This window comes from Somniosus microcephalus, chromosome 16 (assembly GCF_052327205.1).
Source record: "Somniosus microcephalus isolate GS21.2 chromosome 16, FLI_Smic_1.0, whole genome shotgun sequence".
NCBI classification, from domain to species: domain Eukaryota; kingdom Metazoa; phylum Chordata; class Chondrichthyes; order Squaliformes; family Somniosidae; genus Somniosus; species Somniosus microcephalus.
In genome coordinates this window covers 81,408,495-81,428,761 of record NC_141002.1, presented here as the reverse complement: position 1 = coordinate 81,428,761, position 20,267 = coordinate 81,408,495, and the positions used below count along the sequence as shown (strand labels likewise).

General features: G+C 42.8%; 1 protein-coding gene across 2 annotated transcripts in view; it reads right to left on the bottom strand.

Annotated features, from left to right (window-relative positions):
- The window catches only part of zfc3h1 (zinc finger C3H1-type containing), an 81,238-nt gene that overhangs the window by 49,418 nt on the left and 11,553 nt on the right, over positions 1 to 20,267 (bottom strand). For both annotated transcript variants that reach the window (XM_086009331.1, XM_086009332.1), the window contains exons 7-10: positions 8,062 to 8,153; positions 7,360 to 7,569; positions 6,435 to 6,602; positions 3,442 to 3,579 (exon numbers count right to left, since the gene is read on the bottom strand). In XM_086009331.1, the coding sequence (XP_085865457.1) occupies positions 3,442 to 3,579; positions 6,435 to 6,602; positions 7,360 to 7,569; positions 8,062 to 8,153 (608 nt within the window). The remainder of the gene's footprint in view (positions 1 to 3,441; positions 3,580 to 6,434; positions 6,603 to 7,359; positions 7,570 to 8,061; positions 8,154 to 20,267) is intronic.

Below are 20,267 nucleotides of genomic sequence, written 5' to 3'. Positions count from 1 at the left end.
AACTTTCTTTACTGCTGCACATTGCTTTGTTGGTTTTACAGAGCTATCCAACAATACCCTCAGGTGCCTTTCCTTTGTGCTCTGTAGCCTAAAGCCATTTAGTTTACATTCCCTAGTCTCATTACTTTGTATTTGTGCATATTACATATAATTTGTCACTCATCTAACCACCTTGTCGATCTATCCAGATTCTTTTGTATATAGTTTGCGTCTTCGCTAATGTTTGAAAATGCCCTACCCCCCACCCCCCAAATTTGGTATCAGTTGCAAACAAACAGGCTTTGTTTTTGTTCCCAGAACCAAATAATATATGTCCACTATAAACAGCAATGGCCCCAGCACAAATTCCTGCGGCACTCTGCTAGCGATGCCATGTCTGTCAACAACTTCATTCATAACTTTTGCTTTCACTCGTTTAGAGACTTTGACCCACCTCAGAAACTTGTCTCCTATTTGGATGACCTTCTACCTTGGTGATTAATAGGTTTTGTCACACCGTATCAATAAAGCTTTGTTGACATTTAAATACATCGCATTCACAGGTCAAAGCTTTTGGCTTCATGGACTGTACATGTGTGTAATATGGAGCCCCAAGGGCCACATATAAAGTTAAAATCCAGGTTACCATTAATTTATTTGTGTCTTATAATATGAAGAGCAGGGGAGTTCTCCCCAGTGTCCTGGCCAAAATTTATCCTTCAACCAACATCGCTAAAACAGATTTATCTGGTCATTATCACATTGCTGTTTGTGGAACCTTGCTGTCCATACATTACTGAAATGAAGCAGCACCTATTAACCCTTCCGAGTGCCGAATGTCTTTTGAACTTGCGCGTTTTGTTAAGATGCCAAAAATGATGTACAGTAATAGGGACAGAGTTTGATGGTGTAATTTAAAATGTATCTACCAAAAACAATTTTCCATACCTTCAAGCACACATAATTCAAACAGGACAAATAAGCTAATAAGAAACACAGTAGCATTAAGACTGTATTGTCTTTGCTTTGAGGGCCAGATCGTCAAGACTTCAGGGAATGGGGGCTGGGGAGGGGGGGAGTGGTGGTGAATCACAGGCTGGACATCCCTACCCTGCTGCATCAATGAGTTTTCCTTTTCATACTCCCACACCTGCCTTCCTTGTAGCCTAAATGAAGTTATCAATACGGTACCAAATTACTAACAGATTGTGCTGTGCATTTATAGGACATGGTTGAAACAGTCCAAATTTATGGCATTTACATTTAGTTGATCAATTGATTCATCTCATTAACCCAGGTTATATTCAAGGATGCGACCGCTGCCAACAAACTGGAAGCGTTCTGCGCATACGCGCTTCCGGCTCGTTACGGGAGCAGGCTCATTAAAAATTCGAGAAAGAGCCGGGAAGGGAGCGGGCCGGTGAGACAGAGCCGGGAAGGGAGCGGGCCGGTGAAAGAGAGCCGGGGAGGGAGCGGGCCGGAGAGACAGAGCCAGGGAGGGAGCGGGCCGGAGAGACAGAGCCGGGGAGGGAGTGGGCCGGAGAGACAGAGCCGGGGAGGGAGCGGGCTCATTTTTAAAAAAGCAGAAACATCATGCTTCCAGTCGTTGGAGTGCACAGCATGCTTCTGCATAGCTTCCAGTCGTTGGCAGCAGTCACTGTATATTCAAACTAGCTGACTGAGGCAAAGGGAGTGTGCAAAACCAACTGTGTACACCCAGTTCTATCTGTAAAATCTTAGTTTGTGCATGTTTCCAGTCAACTTTTTCCATTACAAATTGCCACGTCCACGTTTCTAATTTAAACTGGTCATGTTTTAATTATACTATCCTGCCAGTTGTGATGCTGCAGCACTTCCACTGGCAGGAGGGTGTAATTACAGCATGTCAAGTTTGCAACGGCAGTTTCCATAATAAATCGCCACATGGTGGACTCTTGTATATTATATGCAATTTATAATATAAATAAACTAGCTGGGGAGCCCGGCGTTGCCAGGGCTGTTTTGGGGCAGGCGGTTTAAATCGAGTGCCAGGCTTTGGGGCGCTGTCTGTGTCCCTTTGTGAATCTGGTGCTGGGCAACATTTTAAATCGAGTGGGAGGCTTTAGGGCCCTGTGTGTGTCCCTGTATGTCTACCTTTTAAAAGGTTGAAAAATGAAAGTGAAACTACTTATGGCTTTGGGGCCCTGTCTGTGTCCCTTTGTGAATCTGGTGCTGGGCAACATTTTAAATCGAGTGGGAGGCTTAGGGCCCTGTCTGTGTCCCTGTATGTCTAGCTTTTAAAAGGTTGAAAAATGAAAGTGAAAGTACTTATAAAACGTTTTTGGTAAATCTTATGTTATTTTTAAAAGAGAAACTAACTTTGAAAGTCGTTTTAGCTGGAAGGTGAAGTCATTTGAGCTGGAAGCTGGTAGTCAAACAATGGCTGGCAGCTCCCCGAGATGAAAACGAATAGTCCCGCCCACACCGATTGGCCAACCATCAGGGGACCGTACTGTAGGATTGGTCAATCGTGACGGAACAGGATTGGTGGAACCTTGATGTCAGTCAATCAATGCTAGCAGATAATGAGTTTAATTTTGAAGGTTCTTTGCATAAGGCGCGAACAATTTTCGTCCGACCGAAAAGTAAATACGCTTAAAACCGTCTCTGAAGCGTAAGCTTTCTTTGGAGGTAACGCGCGCGTAGGTACGCCCTGTAACTTTCGAGTGCATACCAGACAGACAGAGACAGACAGACAGACAGCTTTATATATATAGATGCAGTGACAGAATTGCATCTGTATGACCTAATCCAAATTTCCCCTGCCCTCTTACCCCATCACCTGAACACTGCACTTGGTCTTGACTCCCATGTGCAAGACCACAGGAGATTACCTAGTGACTTAATGAAAACTGCAGTTAATTTCTAACACTAAACATAATCTGAGTTTTACTATTCCAATTATGAATATAAAAGGGCATGAAGGTATGTTAGCTGTGGTTCAGTGGTAGCACTCTCGCCTCAGTCATGAGGTTGTGGGTTTGAGTCCCACTCCAGATACTTTAGCACACAATCTAGGCTGACACTCCAGTGCAGTACAGAAGGAGTGCTGCACTGTCGGAGGTGCTGCCTTTCGGATGAGATGTTAAACCGAGGTCCCTGTCTGCCCTGTCAGGTAGATGTAAAAGATCCCATGACACTATTTTGAAGAGCAGGGGAGTTATACCCGGTATCCTGGCCAAAATTTATCCCTCAACCAACATCACCAAAACAGATTGGCTGGTCATCACATTGCTGCTTGTGGGACCTTGCTGTGCACAAATGGGCTGCCGCGTTTCCTACATTACAACAGTGACTACACTTCAAAAGTACTTCATTGGCTGTAAAGCACTTTGGGACATCCTGAGGTCTTGGGGAAACAATACAGTTATACCCTACAAAAACATTTTACTATTGTAGCTATGTGGTTATGTTTCTCCACACCTCTGCAGATCTTCTGGCTTCTCGAATCATGGACTCCAAACCTCCAAAGACACCCACGTTTAAACTGGATTGCTCATTATCTGACTCACTATCGTCAGAGTCATCCAGTCTCACAACTACCGATTTGTGCCTTGGAATCTGCAAATTTGAAAAAAGCAAAATATTTAGTGTACACAGTAAGAGGGAAAATGCCAGGCTATGTCGCACTATACTGCAATTGAGGTCAGTGTCAATGTTCCCTCTAATTTTATTTTGGACCACGCGGCTCCTTTAAGGGGCTGCGCAGGCCATTCAAAATTTCACCCAATCACGGTTTTTCTATTTAAAAGCCGGCTCACCGGCTGTGCGGGACCAACAGAGCGCTGCGCAGCCACGCAGCTTAAAGACAACACTAATCACCGTATCTCAAATTTTTACATTAGGAAATTAAAAGGACTTAATAATTAAGTTTTGCCTCCATAAACCTCCCAGAGATGCACATTTAGACCATCCAACATTTCAGAAATAAGTAAACCAAGAAAAACATACACTAAGTTAGCACTTCCACTTGTGGGGAAGAGCAAAACTAGAGGCCATCAATACAAGACAGTCACCAAGAAATCAAATAGGGAATTCAGAAGAAACTTCTTTACCCAGAGAGGGGTGAAAATGTGGAACTTGCTACCACAGTAGTTGAGGCACATTGTATAGATGCATTTAAAGGGAAGCTAAATATGCCTATGATGGAGAAGGGAATAGAGTGTTATGCTGATAGAGTTAGATGAGGAAGGATGGGAGGAGGCTCAAGTGGAGCATAAACACCAGCATGGACTGGTTGGACTGAATGGCCTGTGCGGTATATTCTATTTAATAATTTTATGTCATTTCCTGCCTTCACAGGGAAGCTGTTGAAACCTATACTATATACACCCATATGTTGACAAGTACCTGCAGGATGGACTTTCAAATGAAAAAATGAAAACTATTACACAAAAATCTAAGGCTAAAAATCACAGAAGACCTATTCTATAACAACCTGCATGAACTTGGTTATTTTGTTTCAAAATTTCTTGGAACTTACAATACATCATCTGATAACAGTTTCTTGCATTCAAGTAACTGAGGGTTTGAGCCCAATGGTATTTAGCTAAAGGCCGTATTGCTTCTGTTTAGATGTTTTAGGTCCGTTGGAAGTTAATAACGTGGCTATTTTTACAGATTTCAGCAGTAACTGAAACATTACGTGCAGAGTAGAAAGGTCATCCTCCATATATTATATCTAAATCGAGCGATTTTAACCAATAAATCAAAATGATTAATATATTTCACTATCACAATCCTGCCGTCAATAAAAAACATTTATATTAGTCACTGTTGAAAAGATACTTTGGAGTGTTTTAGCATTTAAAGCTCCAGGAATTTAATATACTACATAATTGTACCGAACAGAAAATTAAATTAATGGTTTCAAGATACAGCTTTAAATTGGACAAGATAGTAGAAGGGCATTTAGAAAATCATAATACAATCAAAGTCAACATGGATTTATGAAAGGGAAATCCTGTTTGACAAATCAATTAGAGTTCTTTGAGGAGGTAACGAGCAGGGTGGATAAAGGGGACCCAGTAGATGTAGTGTGTTTGGATTTCCAAAAGGCATTTGACAAGGTGCCACATAAAAGGTTACTGCATAAGATAAGAGCTCATGGTGTTGGGGGTAATTAGACTGGATGGAGGATTGGCTAACTAACAGAAAACAGAGAGTTGGGATAAATGGGTCATTTTCAGGATGGCAATCTGTAACTAGTGGGATCAGTGCTGGGGCCTCAACTATTTTCAATCTATATTAATGACTTGGATGAAGGAAGCGAGTGTATTGTAGCCAAATTTGTGGACAATACAAAGATAGGTGGGAAAGCAAGTTGTGAGGAGGACAAAAAGTCTGCAAAGGGATATAGATAGGTTAAGTGAGTGGGCAAGAATTTGGCAGGTGGAGTATAATGTGGGAAAGTGTGAAGTTATCCACTTTGGTAGGAAGAATAGAAAAGTAAATTATTTAAATGGAGAAAAACTACAGAATGCGGCGGTAGAGGGATTTGGGTGTCCTCGTACATGAAACAAGAAGTTAACATGCAGGTGCAGCAAGTAATTAGGAAGGCAAATGGAATGTTGGCCTTCGTTTCAAGGGGGAAGAGAGTATAAAAGTAGGGAAGTCTTGCTACAACTGTATAGGGTGCTGGTGAGCCCACACCTAGAGCACAGAGTACAGTTTTGGTCCCCTTATTTAAGGAGGGATATACTTGCTTTGGAGGCAGTTCAGAGAAGGTTCACTAGGTTGATTCCTGGGATGAAAGGGTTGTCTTATGAGGAAAGGTTGAGCCTATACTCATTGGAGTTTAGATGAGGTGATCTTATTGAAACATAAGATTCTGAGGGGGTTGAACAGGGTAGATGCCGAGAGGATGTTCCCCTCGTCAGGGAATCTAGAATGAGGGTGCATAGTCTCAGAATAAGGGGTCGCCCATTTAAAACGGAGATGAGGAGGAATTTCTTCTCTGAGGGTCGTGAATCTTTAGAATTCTTTACCCCAGAGAGTTGTGGAAGCGGAGTCATTGAATATATTCAAGGCTGAGATAGTCAGATTTTTGAGCAACAGGGGTTGTGGGGAGCAGGCAGGAAAGTGGAGTTGAGGCCAAAATCGGATCAGCTCTGACCCCATTAAATGGCGGAGCAGGCTCGAGGGGTCGTATGGCCTGCTTCTGCTCCTATTTCTTATATTCTTATTATAAGCAACAAATCTTACTTAAGCTCTACTCAATTTTGGTAAAGGCTCACTCCATTGCAAAATTTGAAAAAAAATCTTAAATACTGTGCATTACTCCAGAGAGGGTACAGGAAAAAAAAAAATTATTATTTTTTTTACCTGTAATCCTCCACATTCGAAAATATTATATTTGAAATGAAAACCCATTCCGTCAGCATAAACTGTCAAGAAAATCTAAACAAAATACTTACCATTATCAGTGGCCGAGGGGCTGAAGGTCCTCTCACAAACTTGGTGCTTTGCGGACGCAGTTGTAACGTAGAGTTCAGGCTAGCAGTTGAAAAATTATTTATTGGCGCAGACTGGGAGTTCTCATTAGGAAGAGGTGGCAAAGATAGATCAGAGTTATCAGTTGAATCCTGCTTAGGAAAATTGGGGAGGGTAAGTCAACTATAGCCATACATAATGAAAATGTGATTCTTTTCTACTTCTCGCAATGCTCAAATTACATTCCAGAGTCTTAACTCCCTCCCCCTCCACCACTCACCCAATATGAATGTAAACAAACCAACTAATATGTCATCTAAATGTTAGTATGAGATTTTTTTTGAAAAACGAATAAAATATTTAATTTCCCCCCCCATTAGTATAGGGAATTATGTAGAAGATTCCATCATGTGACAGGAAGGTTTTTCTCCTGCTTTTCATTTCTGCGAAGCACGGACTCTTGTGGAGTACGATTCAACAGGCACCAGCAAACCAAGTGGTCATTTTTCATGTGTGAAGTAACTGAGTATCAGCAAGGTATCTCACAATGAAGAGCATCAAAGCCCAGCCAAATCCTGTCCTTATTAGACATCCAGACGCATCAGTTGCCAGCAGAGGCCAATAGATTTCAACCAGGAGCAAGAACATAGTTCAAGAAATTCTTGTGCTCCAACCAAAATCAACTAAAACTGCAACAGAGCAGAAATTGAACTCGAGGACTTGTTGCAGGGTAGTAAAATGTAAGAGAGCTTGCATCTTAAATAAAACTTAAACATCCTGGACTCATCGACGACTGAACAAAGAAGCCTCAAGAACAAACCATTCCAACTAAATCTCCTGACTTGTTAAAGATTGCCCTCTGCTGGCTAAATGTGATTTTTTTTTTAAATCCAAAGCCGTTTCACTTACTTCAGGTTTCACAGCACGCCGATTTGCTATAGATTTTAACAATTCTTCTCTAAGGAGCATTTCTTCTTCCTCTTCCTCATCAGCAAATGGAGGTTTAGGTGGCTGCTCCGGCTCCTCCGGAGGAAGTGGCGGCGGCGGCGGTGGGGGCAGCTCCAAGGGACCGGGGAAGTAAGTCTCCAAGTAATTTGGAATCACAGGCTCCCCCATGTTCTAAAAGGAAACAGATTTGCAAAATATTTAAATATCTTACAGGTTTAAACATTTTTTTTTACTGCTATGAAACAGAAAAGGCTGAGATTGTTTCATTGCAGCTTATACAACAATCCAATTATAATGGCTTGATCACATCTGGACGATATGAATTCTTCACCTCATTTGTCCGCCCTCCCCACGCCAGCAAAAATGAAAAACCATGACAGCAGACGATCTTCAGTCACTCCTGAAGCAATTAACTGGGATACTATCAACTGCAAAATGGCAATAGTGCATGCACAGTAATAAAGGTGCAGTTGCAACATAGAAAAAAAAGAGTACCGACAGCAACCAATCGGTTCGGATTGTACAGTGTGTACACATCCAGGGCAATAAGAGTTAGACAACATGGAAGATAATTAGTACCGTAGTTTGATGTATAAATTAAGGGCACTCAACACCATAGCACAATCATTTTTATATTAGGATTAATGTAGAAATGAAACTAACTTGATGTTGTAAAGATACTGGCACTGGTGGCATTGGAACAAAATACCCGGTCTGGTAATCCGTAGAGAACGAAGGTGGCACTGGAGAGGATACTGTCAGCAAAGGGGAAGAAAACACATTTTATTCACATGGTTTTATAAACCCAGAATAGATGAAAGTTCACCACCAGTCCATATAAATGAGTAAAATAGTTATCAAAACCCTTCAACTGGCGACCCTGAAATGTAATTACATATGGATATTAAGCAATCGGCAGAAAAAACTATTTATTTGTGGGGCTTGCACAACGTTGCCTGTAAGCTGTGCTTTGTGCTGCGCGGCCTGTTTTTTCTAAAGCGTGGGACCTTTCAGATTACTGCGCGGCCGTGCGCGCACCTTTACGGGAACATTTAAGAACATAAGAAATAGGAAAAGGAGTAGGCCATTTAGCCCTTCGAGCCTGCTCCGCCATTCAATAAGATCATGGCTGATCGTCTGCCTCATCTCCACTTTCCTGCACTATCCCCATATCTCTTGATTCCCTTAATATTCAAAAATCTATCAATCTCTGTCTTGAATATACTCGATGACTGAGCCTCCACAGCTTTCTGGGGTAGAGAATTCCAAAGGCTCACCACCCTCCGAGTGAAGAAATTTATCCTCTCAGTCCTAAATGACCGACCCCTTATTCGGAGACTGTGACCCCTGGTTCTAGACTTCCCAGCCAGGGGGAAACATCCTCCCTGCATCTACCCCGTCAAGCCCTGTACGAATTTTGTATGTTTCAATGAGATCACCTCTCATTCTTCTAAACTCTAGAGAATATAGGCCTAGTCTACTCAATCTCTCCTCATAGGACAATCCCCCCATCCCAGGAATCAGTCTGGTGAACCCTCTATGGCAAATATTTCCTTCCTTAGGTAAGGAGAACAAAACTGTACACAATACCCCAGGTGTAGTCTCACCAGGGCCCTATATAATTGCAGTAAGACGTCTTTACTCGAATACTCAAATCCTCTTGTAATAAAGGCCAACATACCATTTGCTTTCCTAATTGCTTGCTGTATGAAGTAAGATATTAAAAATTGGACATAAAAAGGGCAAGACAGACGGGATTCACCTACAGAAAAGCAGGTTTATAACGGGCAAAGCCACAGAATGTTCCGAGGATGAAATACTAACTACACATATGCTTGACTTGCAGAAATTAAGCCTGCCAGTTCAGAGGAAAATGAAACTTAAGAGGCAAGAGAGGCATGACTCATTTCCAGGAAATTGAACCTTACAGTTTTTAAGGTTGCTGTGGTGTAGCGGGGACAGTTTGTAAACCAGGGCCCTTAAATATATCATTTAACTCTAGTGAAATTGGTGGGATTCATTTAATTTTAATTAATTAGTTAAAGGGCAAGTCATGGCAGGACAGCCCAGCCCCATAGTGTGCTCCTCCTGCTCTATGTGGGAAATCAGGGACGCTTCCTCCGTCCCTAACGACCACGTGTGCGGGAAGTGTGTCCAGCTGCAGCTACTGACAGACCGCATTGCGGCACTGGAGCTGCGGATGGATTCATTTTGGAGCATTCGCGATGCTGAGGACGTCGTCAATATCACATATAGCGAGTTGGTCACACCGCAGGTAAAGGTTGTACAGGCAGGAAGGGAATGGGTGACCAGCAGGCAGAGTAAGAGGCGCAGGCTGGTAGTGCAGGAATCCCCTGCGGCCATCCCCCTCTCCAACAGATATACCACTTTGAATACTGTTGGGGGGGGATGACTCATCAGGGGAAGGCAGCAGCAGCCAACTTCCTGGCGCCATGGGTGACTCTGCTGCACAGACTGGGAGGAAAAAGAGTGGAAGAGCTATAGTGATAGGGGACTCAATTGTAAGGGGAATAGATAGGCGTTTTTGTGGCCGCAATCGAGACTCCAGGATGGTGTGTTGCCTCCCTGGTGCAAGGGTCAAGGACGTCTCGGAGCGGCTGCAGAACATTTTGGAAGGGGAGGGTGAACAGCCAGTTGTCGTGGTGCACATAGGCACCAACGATATAGGTAAAAAACAGGATGAGGTCCTAAAAGCAGAATATAGGGAGTTAGGAGGTAAATTAAAAAATAGGACCTCAAAAGGTAGTAATCTCAGGATTGCTACCAGTGCCACGTGCTAGTCACAGAGTAGAAATAAGAGGATATTTCAAATGAATACGTGGCTAGAGGAATGGTGCAAGGAGGAGGGATTCAAATTCCTTGGACATTGGAACCGGTTCTGGGAGAGGTGGGACCAGTACAAACGGGACAGTTTGCACCTGGGCAGGGCCGGGACCGATGTCCTAGGGGGAGTGTTTGCCAGTGATGTTCGGGGGGGGTTTAAACTAAAATGGCAGGGGGTTGGGAACCTGAGCATGGAGACAGAAGAAAGGAAAACAGGGATAAAAGCAAAAGATAGGAAGGAGAAAAACAAAAGTGGCAGTCAGAGAAATCAACGGTTTAAATCAAACATGGCCACAGTAAATAATAATTCTAATAGGTCTAAGAGCGTTAAAAAAACAAGCCTGAAGGCTTTGTGTCTTAATGCGAGGAGCATTTGTAATAAGGTGGATGAATTGGCTGCGCAAATAAGAGGTAAACGGATATGATTTGGTTGGGATTACAGAAACGTGGCTCAAGGATGGCCAAGACTGGGAACTCAACATCCAGGGGTATTCGATATTCAGGAAAGATAGGCAAAAAGGAAAGGGAGGTGGGGTAGCATTACTGGTTAAAGAAGGGATTAATACAATTGTAATGAAGGATATTAGCTCTGATGATGTGGAATCTGTATGGGTGGAATTGAGAAATACTGTGGGGGAAAAAAACATTAGTGGGAGTGGTATATAGACCTCCAAACAGTAAGGCGGAGGTTGGGGATGGCATTAAAAGGGAAATTAAAGAAGCGTGCAATAAGGGCACAGCAGTCATCATGGGTGACTTTAATCTACATATAGATTGGGCCAACCAAATTAGTAACAAAACTGTGGAGGAGGAATTCCTGGCGTGTTTACGGGATGGTTTCCTGGACCAATATGTCGAGGAACCAACCAGAGATCAGGCCAGCTTAGACTGGGTATTATGTAACGAGAAAGGATTAATTAGCAATCTTGTTGTACAAGGCCCCTTGGGTCAGAGCGATCATAATATGATCGAATTCTTCATTAAGATGGAGAATGAAGTAGTTGACTCAGAGACAAGGGTCCTCAATTTAAATAAAGGAAACTACGATGGTCTGAGGAGCGAGTTGGGTAGGATTGATTGGGGAATGGCACTCAAAGGATTGACAGTGGATAGGCAATGGCAAACATTCAAAGACCGAATGGATGAGCTACAGAATTTGTTCATCCCAGTTTGGCATAAAAATAAAACAAAAAAGGTGACTCAACCGTGGCTAACAAGGGAAATTAGGGATAGCATAAGATCCAAGGAGAGGACATATAAATTGACCAGAAAAAGCAATAATCCTGAGGATTGGGAGCAGTTTAGGAGTCAACAAAGGAGGACAAAGGGATTAATTAAGAAAGGGAAAATAGAATGAGAGTAAGCTAGCAGGGAACATAAAAACTGACTGTAAAAGCTTTTATAGATATGTGAAGAGAAAAAGATGGGTGAAGTCAAGCATAGGTCCCTTACAGTCAGAATCAGGGGAATTTATAATGGGAAACAAGGAAATGGCAGACCAACTAAATACATACTTTGGTTCTGTCTTCACAAAGGAGGACACAAATAACCTCCCAGAGATGTCGGGGAACATAGGGTCTGATGAAAGGGAGGAACTGAAATAAATCAGTATTTGTAGGGAAATGGTGTTAGGAAAATTGATGGGACCGAAGGCCGATAAATCCCCAGGGCCTGATGGTCTACATCCCAGGGTACTTAAGGAAGTGGCCCTAGAGATAGTAGATGCATTGCTGGTCATCTTCCAGAACTCGATAGACTCTGGAACAGTACCCATGGATTGGAGGGTAGCTAATGTTACCCCACTATTCAAAAAAAGGTGGTAGAGAAAAAGCGGGGAATTATAGACCGGTAAGCCTGACATCGGTAGTAGGGAAAATGCTGGAGTCTATTATAAAAGATGTAATAGCAGAGCACTTGGAAAGCAGTGACAGGATCGGACAAAGTCAACATGGATTTACAAAAGGTAAATCATGCTTGACTAATCTACTGGAATTTTTTGAGGATGTAACTGGTAAAATAGATAAGGGAGAACCAGTGGATGTGGTATATTTGGACTTTCAGAAGGCTTTCGATAAGGTCCCACAAGAGATTAGCGTGCAAAATTAAGGCACATGGGATTGGGGGCAAGCTATTGACTTGGATAGAGAACTGGTTGGCGGACAGAAAGCAAAGAGTTGGAATAAACGGGTCGTTTTCCGAGTGGCAGGCAGTGACTAGTGGGGTACCGCAAGGATTGGTCCTAGGGCCCCAGCGGTTCACAATATATATTAATGATCTGGACGAGGGAATTGGATGTAATATCTCCAAATTTGCAGACGACACAAAGCTGGGTGGGAGGGTAAGCTGTGAGGAGGATGTCGTGAAACTCCAGTACGATTTGGACAGGTTGGGTGATTGGGCAGAAACATGGCAAATGCACTATAATGTGGATAAATGTGAGGTTATCCACTTTGGTGGCAAAAACAGGAAGGCAGGTTATTTGAATGGCAATAGATTGGGAGAAGGGGAAGTGCAGAGAGACCTGGGTGCCCTTGTGCACCAGTCGCTGAAGGTAAGCATGCAGGTGCAGCAGGCGGTTAAGAAGGCAAATGGTATGTTGGCCTTCGTAGCAAGAGGGTTCGAGTACAGGAACAAGGATGTCTTGCTACAGTTGTACAGGGCCTTGGTGAGACCGCACCTTGAGTATTGTGTGCAGTTTTGGTCACCTTACCTGAGGAAGGACGTTCTTGCCATGGAGGGAGTGCAGCAAAGATTCACCAGGCTGATACCTGGGATGGCAGGAATGACGTATGAGGAGAGATTGCGTCGATTGGGCTTATACTCACTGGAGTTTAGAAGATTGAGAGGGGATCTCATCGAAACCTATAAAATTCTGTCAGGCCTGGACAGACTAGATGCTGGAAGGATGTTCCCGATGGCCGGGGAGTCCAGAAGCAGGGGTCATAGTCTAAGGATAAGGGGTAAGCCATTTAGGACTGAAATGAGGAGGAACTTCTTCACCCAGAGAGTGGTGAACCTGTGGAATTCTCTGCCACAGAGGGCGGTGGAGGCCAGTTCATTAAATATATTCAAGAAAGAGTTGGATATATTCCTTGAGGCTAAAGGGATCAAGGGATATGGGGAGAAGGCAGGGACAGGGTACTGAATTTGGATGATCAGCCATGATCTCATTGAATGACAGAGCAGGCTCGAAGGGCCTACTCCTGCTCCTATCTTCTATGTTTCTATGTAAGAGAGGCATGACTCATTTCCAGGAAAATGAGCCTTACAGGGGCAGGCCAGGCATGACTCATTTACAGGAAAATGAAACTTGTACTATGTGTTAACTCTGTATGAGCAGCCACTCCCGGATAGTGATTAATGTGTAAACTTTTAAATTAATTGGATCTCCGAGGAGGTATGGTTGGCAAAATGTGTATAACTATGCGAATCTTTGAAAGGCTCGTTGGAGTTTGGACTCGCGTAGGGACGTGAGAAGTTCTCCCCAGGCCTGAATAAACCATTGTGACTTCAATTATTTGGTCTGTCTTTCTTGCAACAAGCTGGTGACGTCGACCTTGTATATCACTTGGTCCGCACTTTGGGGGCTTACATCAATTGGCGATGAGGATGGGATACGCGATCTGAACAAAACTCTTGGACAATGATAACATAAGACGGGTATGTTTAAATTACCACCTGTAAAATTAGAGGTTAATCGCTGGCGAGACGTCAAGTAAGATCGACGTACAAAAACTATAAAAAGAAAGACACCTTTAATTGAAGGCGGTTAAAACTGCCGGACTGCAGTACCGGAAAACAGGGGTTTAGAAACCTGGTAGGCCCACGAGGTGCGGCTCTTAAAAGAAGTAGTTAAACGGGTTGTTTTAACACGAAGTACGAGTCCTTCTGACCGAAAAAGTAAACCGACAGGGGTGGCAAGTCCCCTAACCCGGGAGGTGGGAAATCCTTATAAGCCGAGAGGCGGCGAAACCTCAGTAAACGAATGAATGATTGTACAATCGTGAGTAAATGAAATAACTCAATAGTCAGAGGTTAAAACGGACATGGGTGAGGTCTGTCCCAAACGCCTAGCCTGAGCCGGAATTAAGAGGACAGTAGTCCCACGTGTTGGCCAGGATCAAGTAGGACGTAGGGAGATACAGACCCCACAGTATCAAAATCTTGTGACTATAGGGTTGGTGTGTGTGTTGAACGAAACGGAGTGATTGACAGGAAGTAAGGAACTAACTAAGTTAACGCTATAGTGGCAAACAACGTTGCGTACAAACCTAATTTACCAACGTGAATTATGTATTAGATATATAAAGTGAGACGAGTGAATTTAGAATCATGAAAAAGAGAGATGGAAAGGAGGATTCCCCACTGTGGGGGGACCTGGATTCTATAATCCCATTCCTGGTCGATAAAAAATAAAAAAAGACGGTGCAGAGAGCCAAAGGGCTTGGTGGAGGGGACAAACCAAAGATAAAGAGGGAAAAGGGGGAATGGTAATCTTAGCTTGTTACCAGAAACAATGTAAGGAATCGAAACAGAAGGGAGAGATAAAGAAGGAAAAAGATCTAATTTGCAGGCTAACCAATTTGAAAACTCAGCAAAGGAAGAAAAAAAAACGGATTTGGAAAGCCAGGGGGAAAGCTGCTGAGTCACCGATTTAAAAAGGAAAAAAAGATAAACTTAAAGCTCTACCAACATGGAAGTTATTAACATCTGTACCGAGACAAATAAAACACAAGATTTGTGGAGTGAAAGGAACCTTAAAAATATGCTGGAATTTCAGGTTGTATGAAATTGTGTGTTAAATTGTGAATGTTTTCCTGACTATGAATGTTTAAGAGGTTACAATATTCCTTTGTCTGAAAGTCTGTCCTTCAAAAAAAAAAGAAAAATGTCTGTTGCGTGTTTTAGCTCCACCCACTTCTGTTAAAAAAAAAGACATTTAACCCTTTTGTCTTGTCTTGGATTTTGAAAGTTTTAAGAATGTGCGAATAAGATTGTGCCCCCAGAATGAATTTTTAAAAACTACTACAATTTAAGTTAAGCTGGAGTGTAAAAATTAAGAGCAACAAAAAGTTTGTTTAACAAAAGATTAAGTTTCAGTCTAAGATTTAACCTTGGAGTTAGGAGATAAATTAACTTATTAAAACCAGACTTTCATTGTGGCCACAGTGAAATTCTGGTTGGTGTAAATTGGTGTAGTCCGAATTGAATAAGATAACTCCGCTCCGCAAGAACATTCGATAGTGGCAGGTCCCTGTACAATATTTAATTGACTATGGTACTGGGAGCCCTACAGAATGCAGGACTAAAGTTAAACCCTAGAAAGGTACAGGTAGGGAAGGGCGAAGAAATCTACCTAGGATACATAATAACACAAGGGAAAGAGACAAATGCCCGAAAACAGATGGGAGGGGCATTAGGACCATGGGGAACAGCACGCAATCACCGGCTGCGGGAGGGGAGGTATTAGGGCTATTTAATTATTGCCGGAACTGTATCCCAGAATATACAGAAATGGCCCAGCCTATACAGGATTTGATCAAAGGGGGGAAACCATCCCAGGAGCTGGTGGACTGGGGCACCGACCATGAAACAGCTTTTGTAAAGTGAAACAAGCCCTCGTAAGTGCTCCTGCCCTGGGATTACCAGACCAGAATAATCTGTAACTGCCACGATAAGGATCATTATAATGGCAACGGAGTTTAAAAGGGAAAGTCGGCTAGAAGGAAGCCTATTGGCTCAGGTAGCAGACTTGGTGGCTCTCACCGAAGCCCTGAGGTTAGCCAAAGGAAAAAGTGTAAACATATACAAGATAGTCACTATTCCTCTGGGGTGGTGCCTGATTACATGGTAGCCTGGAGTAGGCGAGGATATATGACATCAGGAGGAGGACCCATAAGACACGAGAATATAATCAAGGAATTAGTAGGAGCCTCTCTCCTACCCAAAGAGTGCACAATAATAAATTAAAGCACACAAGATTACTGACTGACACCAACAGGGCAATGCATGGGCAGACGAGGCAGCTAAGCGGGCAGCTGAGAAAGGAAATCTGACCAATGAAGCCCAAGTGTTCATGTTTAGTTAAAGTGTGAAAACACAACTGCCTTTTTCGATCAGGAATGTTTTTTAAGTTACGTGAAGTGACGCAATAATGTTTTGCTCCACCTTCAAAAGCCTACAAAGGAGTTAACCCCTTTCCACTGACAGCTGTTTAAATTTTATTCAGTAATACTGAAGTTGTTGCTTGGTGAACTTAAAGATATTGGACATTATTAAATTTAAGTTTCTTAATGTTAAGTTAATATTTCCCCACAGTGATAGAAGGAAAATTATGATTTGATCCTTTTGAGGAGAGTGAGGAGTATGCTAGAAAGTATAAAGAATGGGAAGGGAAGTTACTACATATATCAATGATAGGGCTGTGTATGATGATAATGTTATATGCCATAGTTTGCATCTTCAGGTACGTCTGGAGATAGAGCCACAGAACAAGAAATGAACCAGATGTACAGCATTTTGAACTGATAGAATTATTCTACTCTTATCCGTTCTAATTGGCTGGTGACGACCAGCCCCCTTTTTGTAATTACAGGAACACTGGACGTCCGGAATGAGGTGGAACATCCTCGCCTTGATCCTAGGGATGAACATAAGTATTGCCATTGTCGAGGGGATTAGTAGAATTATTAAGCTTACCATTAATATGAGTACTTTTGAGATGCCGGATGTGTAACAATCATACAAAACAAATATGGAACTCCCTGTGGGTAAAACAATTAGAGGATCCACAGGGAAAATCTATCTTACAAAGACGTAAGAAACGGGGAGTATTGGAAATGGCCAGAGCAGGGTATGCGGCCGGGTTAGCAACAGTTAATAGCTTGGACATAGAAGGAGTAAACGAAGGAGTAGAAGAACTACAAGCAAAAATAGAGAAGTTACTAAAACAAGCTACTGGAAATAGCCAGCAATTGGCACTGGCAGGAAAACAAACAATAATGCAATTGTTAGGGGTGGAAGAGATAGTAGCCCCCCATGCAGAAACAATCAATACAATTATTGATCGACTTAATAATGCTTCTCGCCAAACCCATAAGGAACTAATATGTGCCATGTATGGCTCATGGCTATTGTCGAATGCTCAGCATAACATGAGGCAAATAAATAATGGACAGATCCCTGATTGGATTACAAATGAGGATCTGGGACCTTGGATTGACACAAATAAAAGCCTATGTAAGGGGCGTAAAATGGGACAAGTATACCGGGCAGGCAATTGTCTGACCCCATGGATTATGATTGGCTTTGTACTGGCCATCCCACAACTCCCAGAAGAGGGACAGCCCCTATATGACGTGATTAATATAGGAGAGGTACAAAGGGAGAGTTGGGTTAAATATCATGATGTCCCTACCAAGGCACTTTGGGAAAGGGATGAAGATAATAACCAGAAGAATGGAACCTTAAGGGGGGTGGTAATGGACAGGTGCCACCACAAGGAAAGGACATGGGTGTGCACACCCCCCCCCCACCGAGGGAGACACATCGAGTGCGGATTTACAAAAACCACCAATTACACCCTTGGAGGTACACCCAAGGGGGATACACCGGACAAGGGTAGCACCAAGGAACAACAGGACATTTTGTGTCACAACTGAACAGAAATATGGATAAAGATATGACTTGTCCCATTCCACAACCAAACTTTTGTTTTGATCTAAAGATACCTACACAGATAGGACACTAATATATACACCCACCAAGACCACAGGTAAAGAAAACCTGGTCACTTGATAATATGGGACTTAATAAATAGGTTGAAACTTATGTCATACCAGAGCCCAAGGCAATTCCTAAGTTAGAGGAAGAGGAAGCTTGGAAGAAATTACGGCAGGAAACAAAGGAAATTTTAAAGTATTATCATAAAATAGGAGAAGACTTAAACAACAAAAAGACACTAGTACAACATTAGCGGAAGCTCCCCCACCTCCTATTTTGGTAATTGGGGATCAGGATGGTCGGGGACGTTGGGCGCCTCAGTGGTACAAGGCATAATGATGTTCCTCGCGATTGTTATTACAATATATTGTGTATTTTTGCTGCTCAAGTGCCTCTGCACCAGAATAAGTAAAGCCGAAATTGGTGCCATGACAGAAGCCGAAACGAAAGGGAGGGAGGTTGAGAAGTTAATTATGGAAAACGCCTCCACCTCTCCAAGGCAAATGGTGTAAGACTTGATCTGAAGCCCTGAAATTACAAGGGATTAATTGGGCATGGTAATTAATGACAGGGCCGGCCAACCGCAAGAGAGAGGTGGCAGACGGGGGAGTGGTGAATGAGGATTGGTGAGTGATGACAGTCTCGAATGGACACGTCACACACCCGACACGGGAACGAAGGACAAGCTTGAATAGAAAGCCTAAAACATTAATGCAGGGTCTAAGGGGCCCCGGGAATGGTTACACCGGAATGAATGTATAAAGGAAAGACCACCATAAAGGAAAGACCACCATACCGCGTGGGGGGAAGTCGGCTTCCAGATTGATAGCATATATACACATGTATAACCTAGACTGGTAGAAGGCCAGGGAGTGCATGCTCAGGCAGACACCAGGAAGTGGAAATACATGTTGACCTGTATTGGAACAATTGTCCAAAAGGTCAAAAGGGGGGACTAAAGTAAGATATTAAAAATTGGACATAAAAAGGGCAAGACAGACAGGATTCACCTACAGAAAAGCAGGTTTATAACGGGCAAAGCCACAGAATGTTCGAGGATGAAATACTAACTACACATATGCTTGACTTGCAGAAGTGAAGCCTGCCAGTTCAGAGGAAAATGAAACTTAGAGGCAAGAGAGGCATGACTCAGTTCCAGGAAATGGAACCTTAGAGGCAAGAGAGGCATGACTCATTTACAGGAAAACGAAACTTGTACTATGTGTTAACTCTATGAACAGCCACTCCTGGATAGTGATTAATGAGTAAACTTTTAAATTGATTGGATCTCCAAGGAGGTATGGCTGGCAAAATGTGTATAACTACAGGAAACTTTCGTTTAAACGGAGGTTAAATGTCCAGAACGCTCTATCCACTGGCAAAATTCAGGAGTCGGTTCAGATAAGTTATTTAACTTTTCGTTGCTTTTTTTCTCCAGTCGTGGCTTTGCAAGCGTCTAGCTGAAGCTGTTGCTTAGCTGCAGAGACGCTTGCAAGCTGCACCAACTGTTTTGAAGCTGTTGCTAAGCAACAGGGTTTGTTGCTAGATACGGAGCTCAGAAGCTCCGTATGTTTTAACATTAGCGCTGGTTTCTCTGGCAGCTTTGATGGGACGGCACCAGCTCGGTCCTGTCAGTGCCAGATACCAGAAAGTTTCCTGTATGTGGATCTTTGAAAGGCTCGTTGGAGTTTGGACTCGCGAAGGGGCACGAGAAGTTCTCCCCAGGCCTGAATAAACCATTGTGACTTCAATTATTTGGTCTGTCTTTCTTACAACAAGCCGGTGACGTCGACCTTGTATATCATTTGGTCCGCACTTTGGGGGCTTACATCACTGTACCTGCATGTTAACTTTCAGTGATTTGTGTACAAGGACACCCAGGTCCCTCTGAACAACATTTCCCAATCTCTCACCATTTAAAAAATCTCAGCCACCTCTTTCAAAACCCTAAGATGTAGGCCATCAGGTCATGGGGATTTATTGGCCTTCAGTCCCATTAATTTCTCCAGTACTATTTTTTTTTTTACTAATACTAATTACTTTCAGTTCCTCATTCTCACTAGACCCTTGGTTCTCCACTATTTCCAGGAAGTGTTTTGCATCTTCTTCCGTGAAGACAGACACAAAGTATTTGTTTAATTTCTCTGCCATTTCCTTATTCCCCATTATAATTTCTCCTGTCTCAGCCTGTAAGGGACCCACATTTACTTTTGCTAATCTTTTCCTTTTTACATACCTACAGAAGGTTTTACAGTCTGTTTTTATGTCTCTCGCTAGTTTACTCTCATTCTATTGTCCCTTTA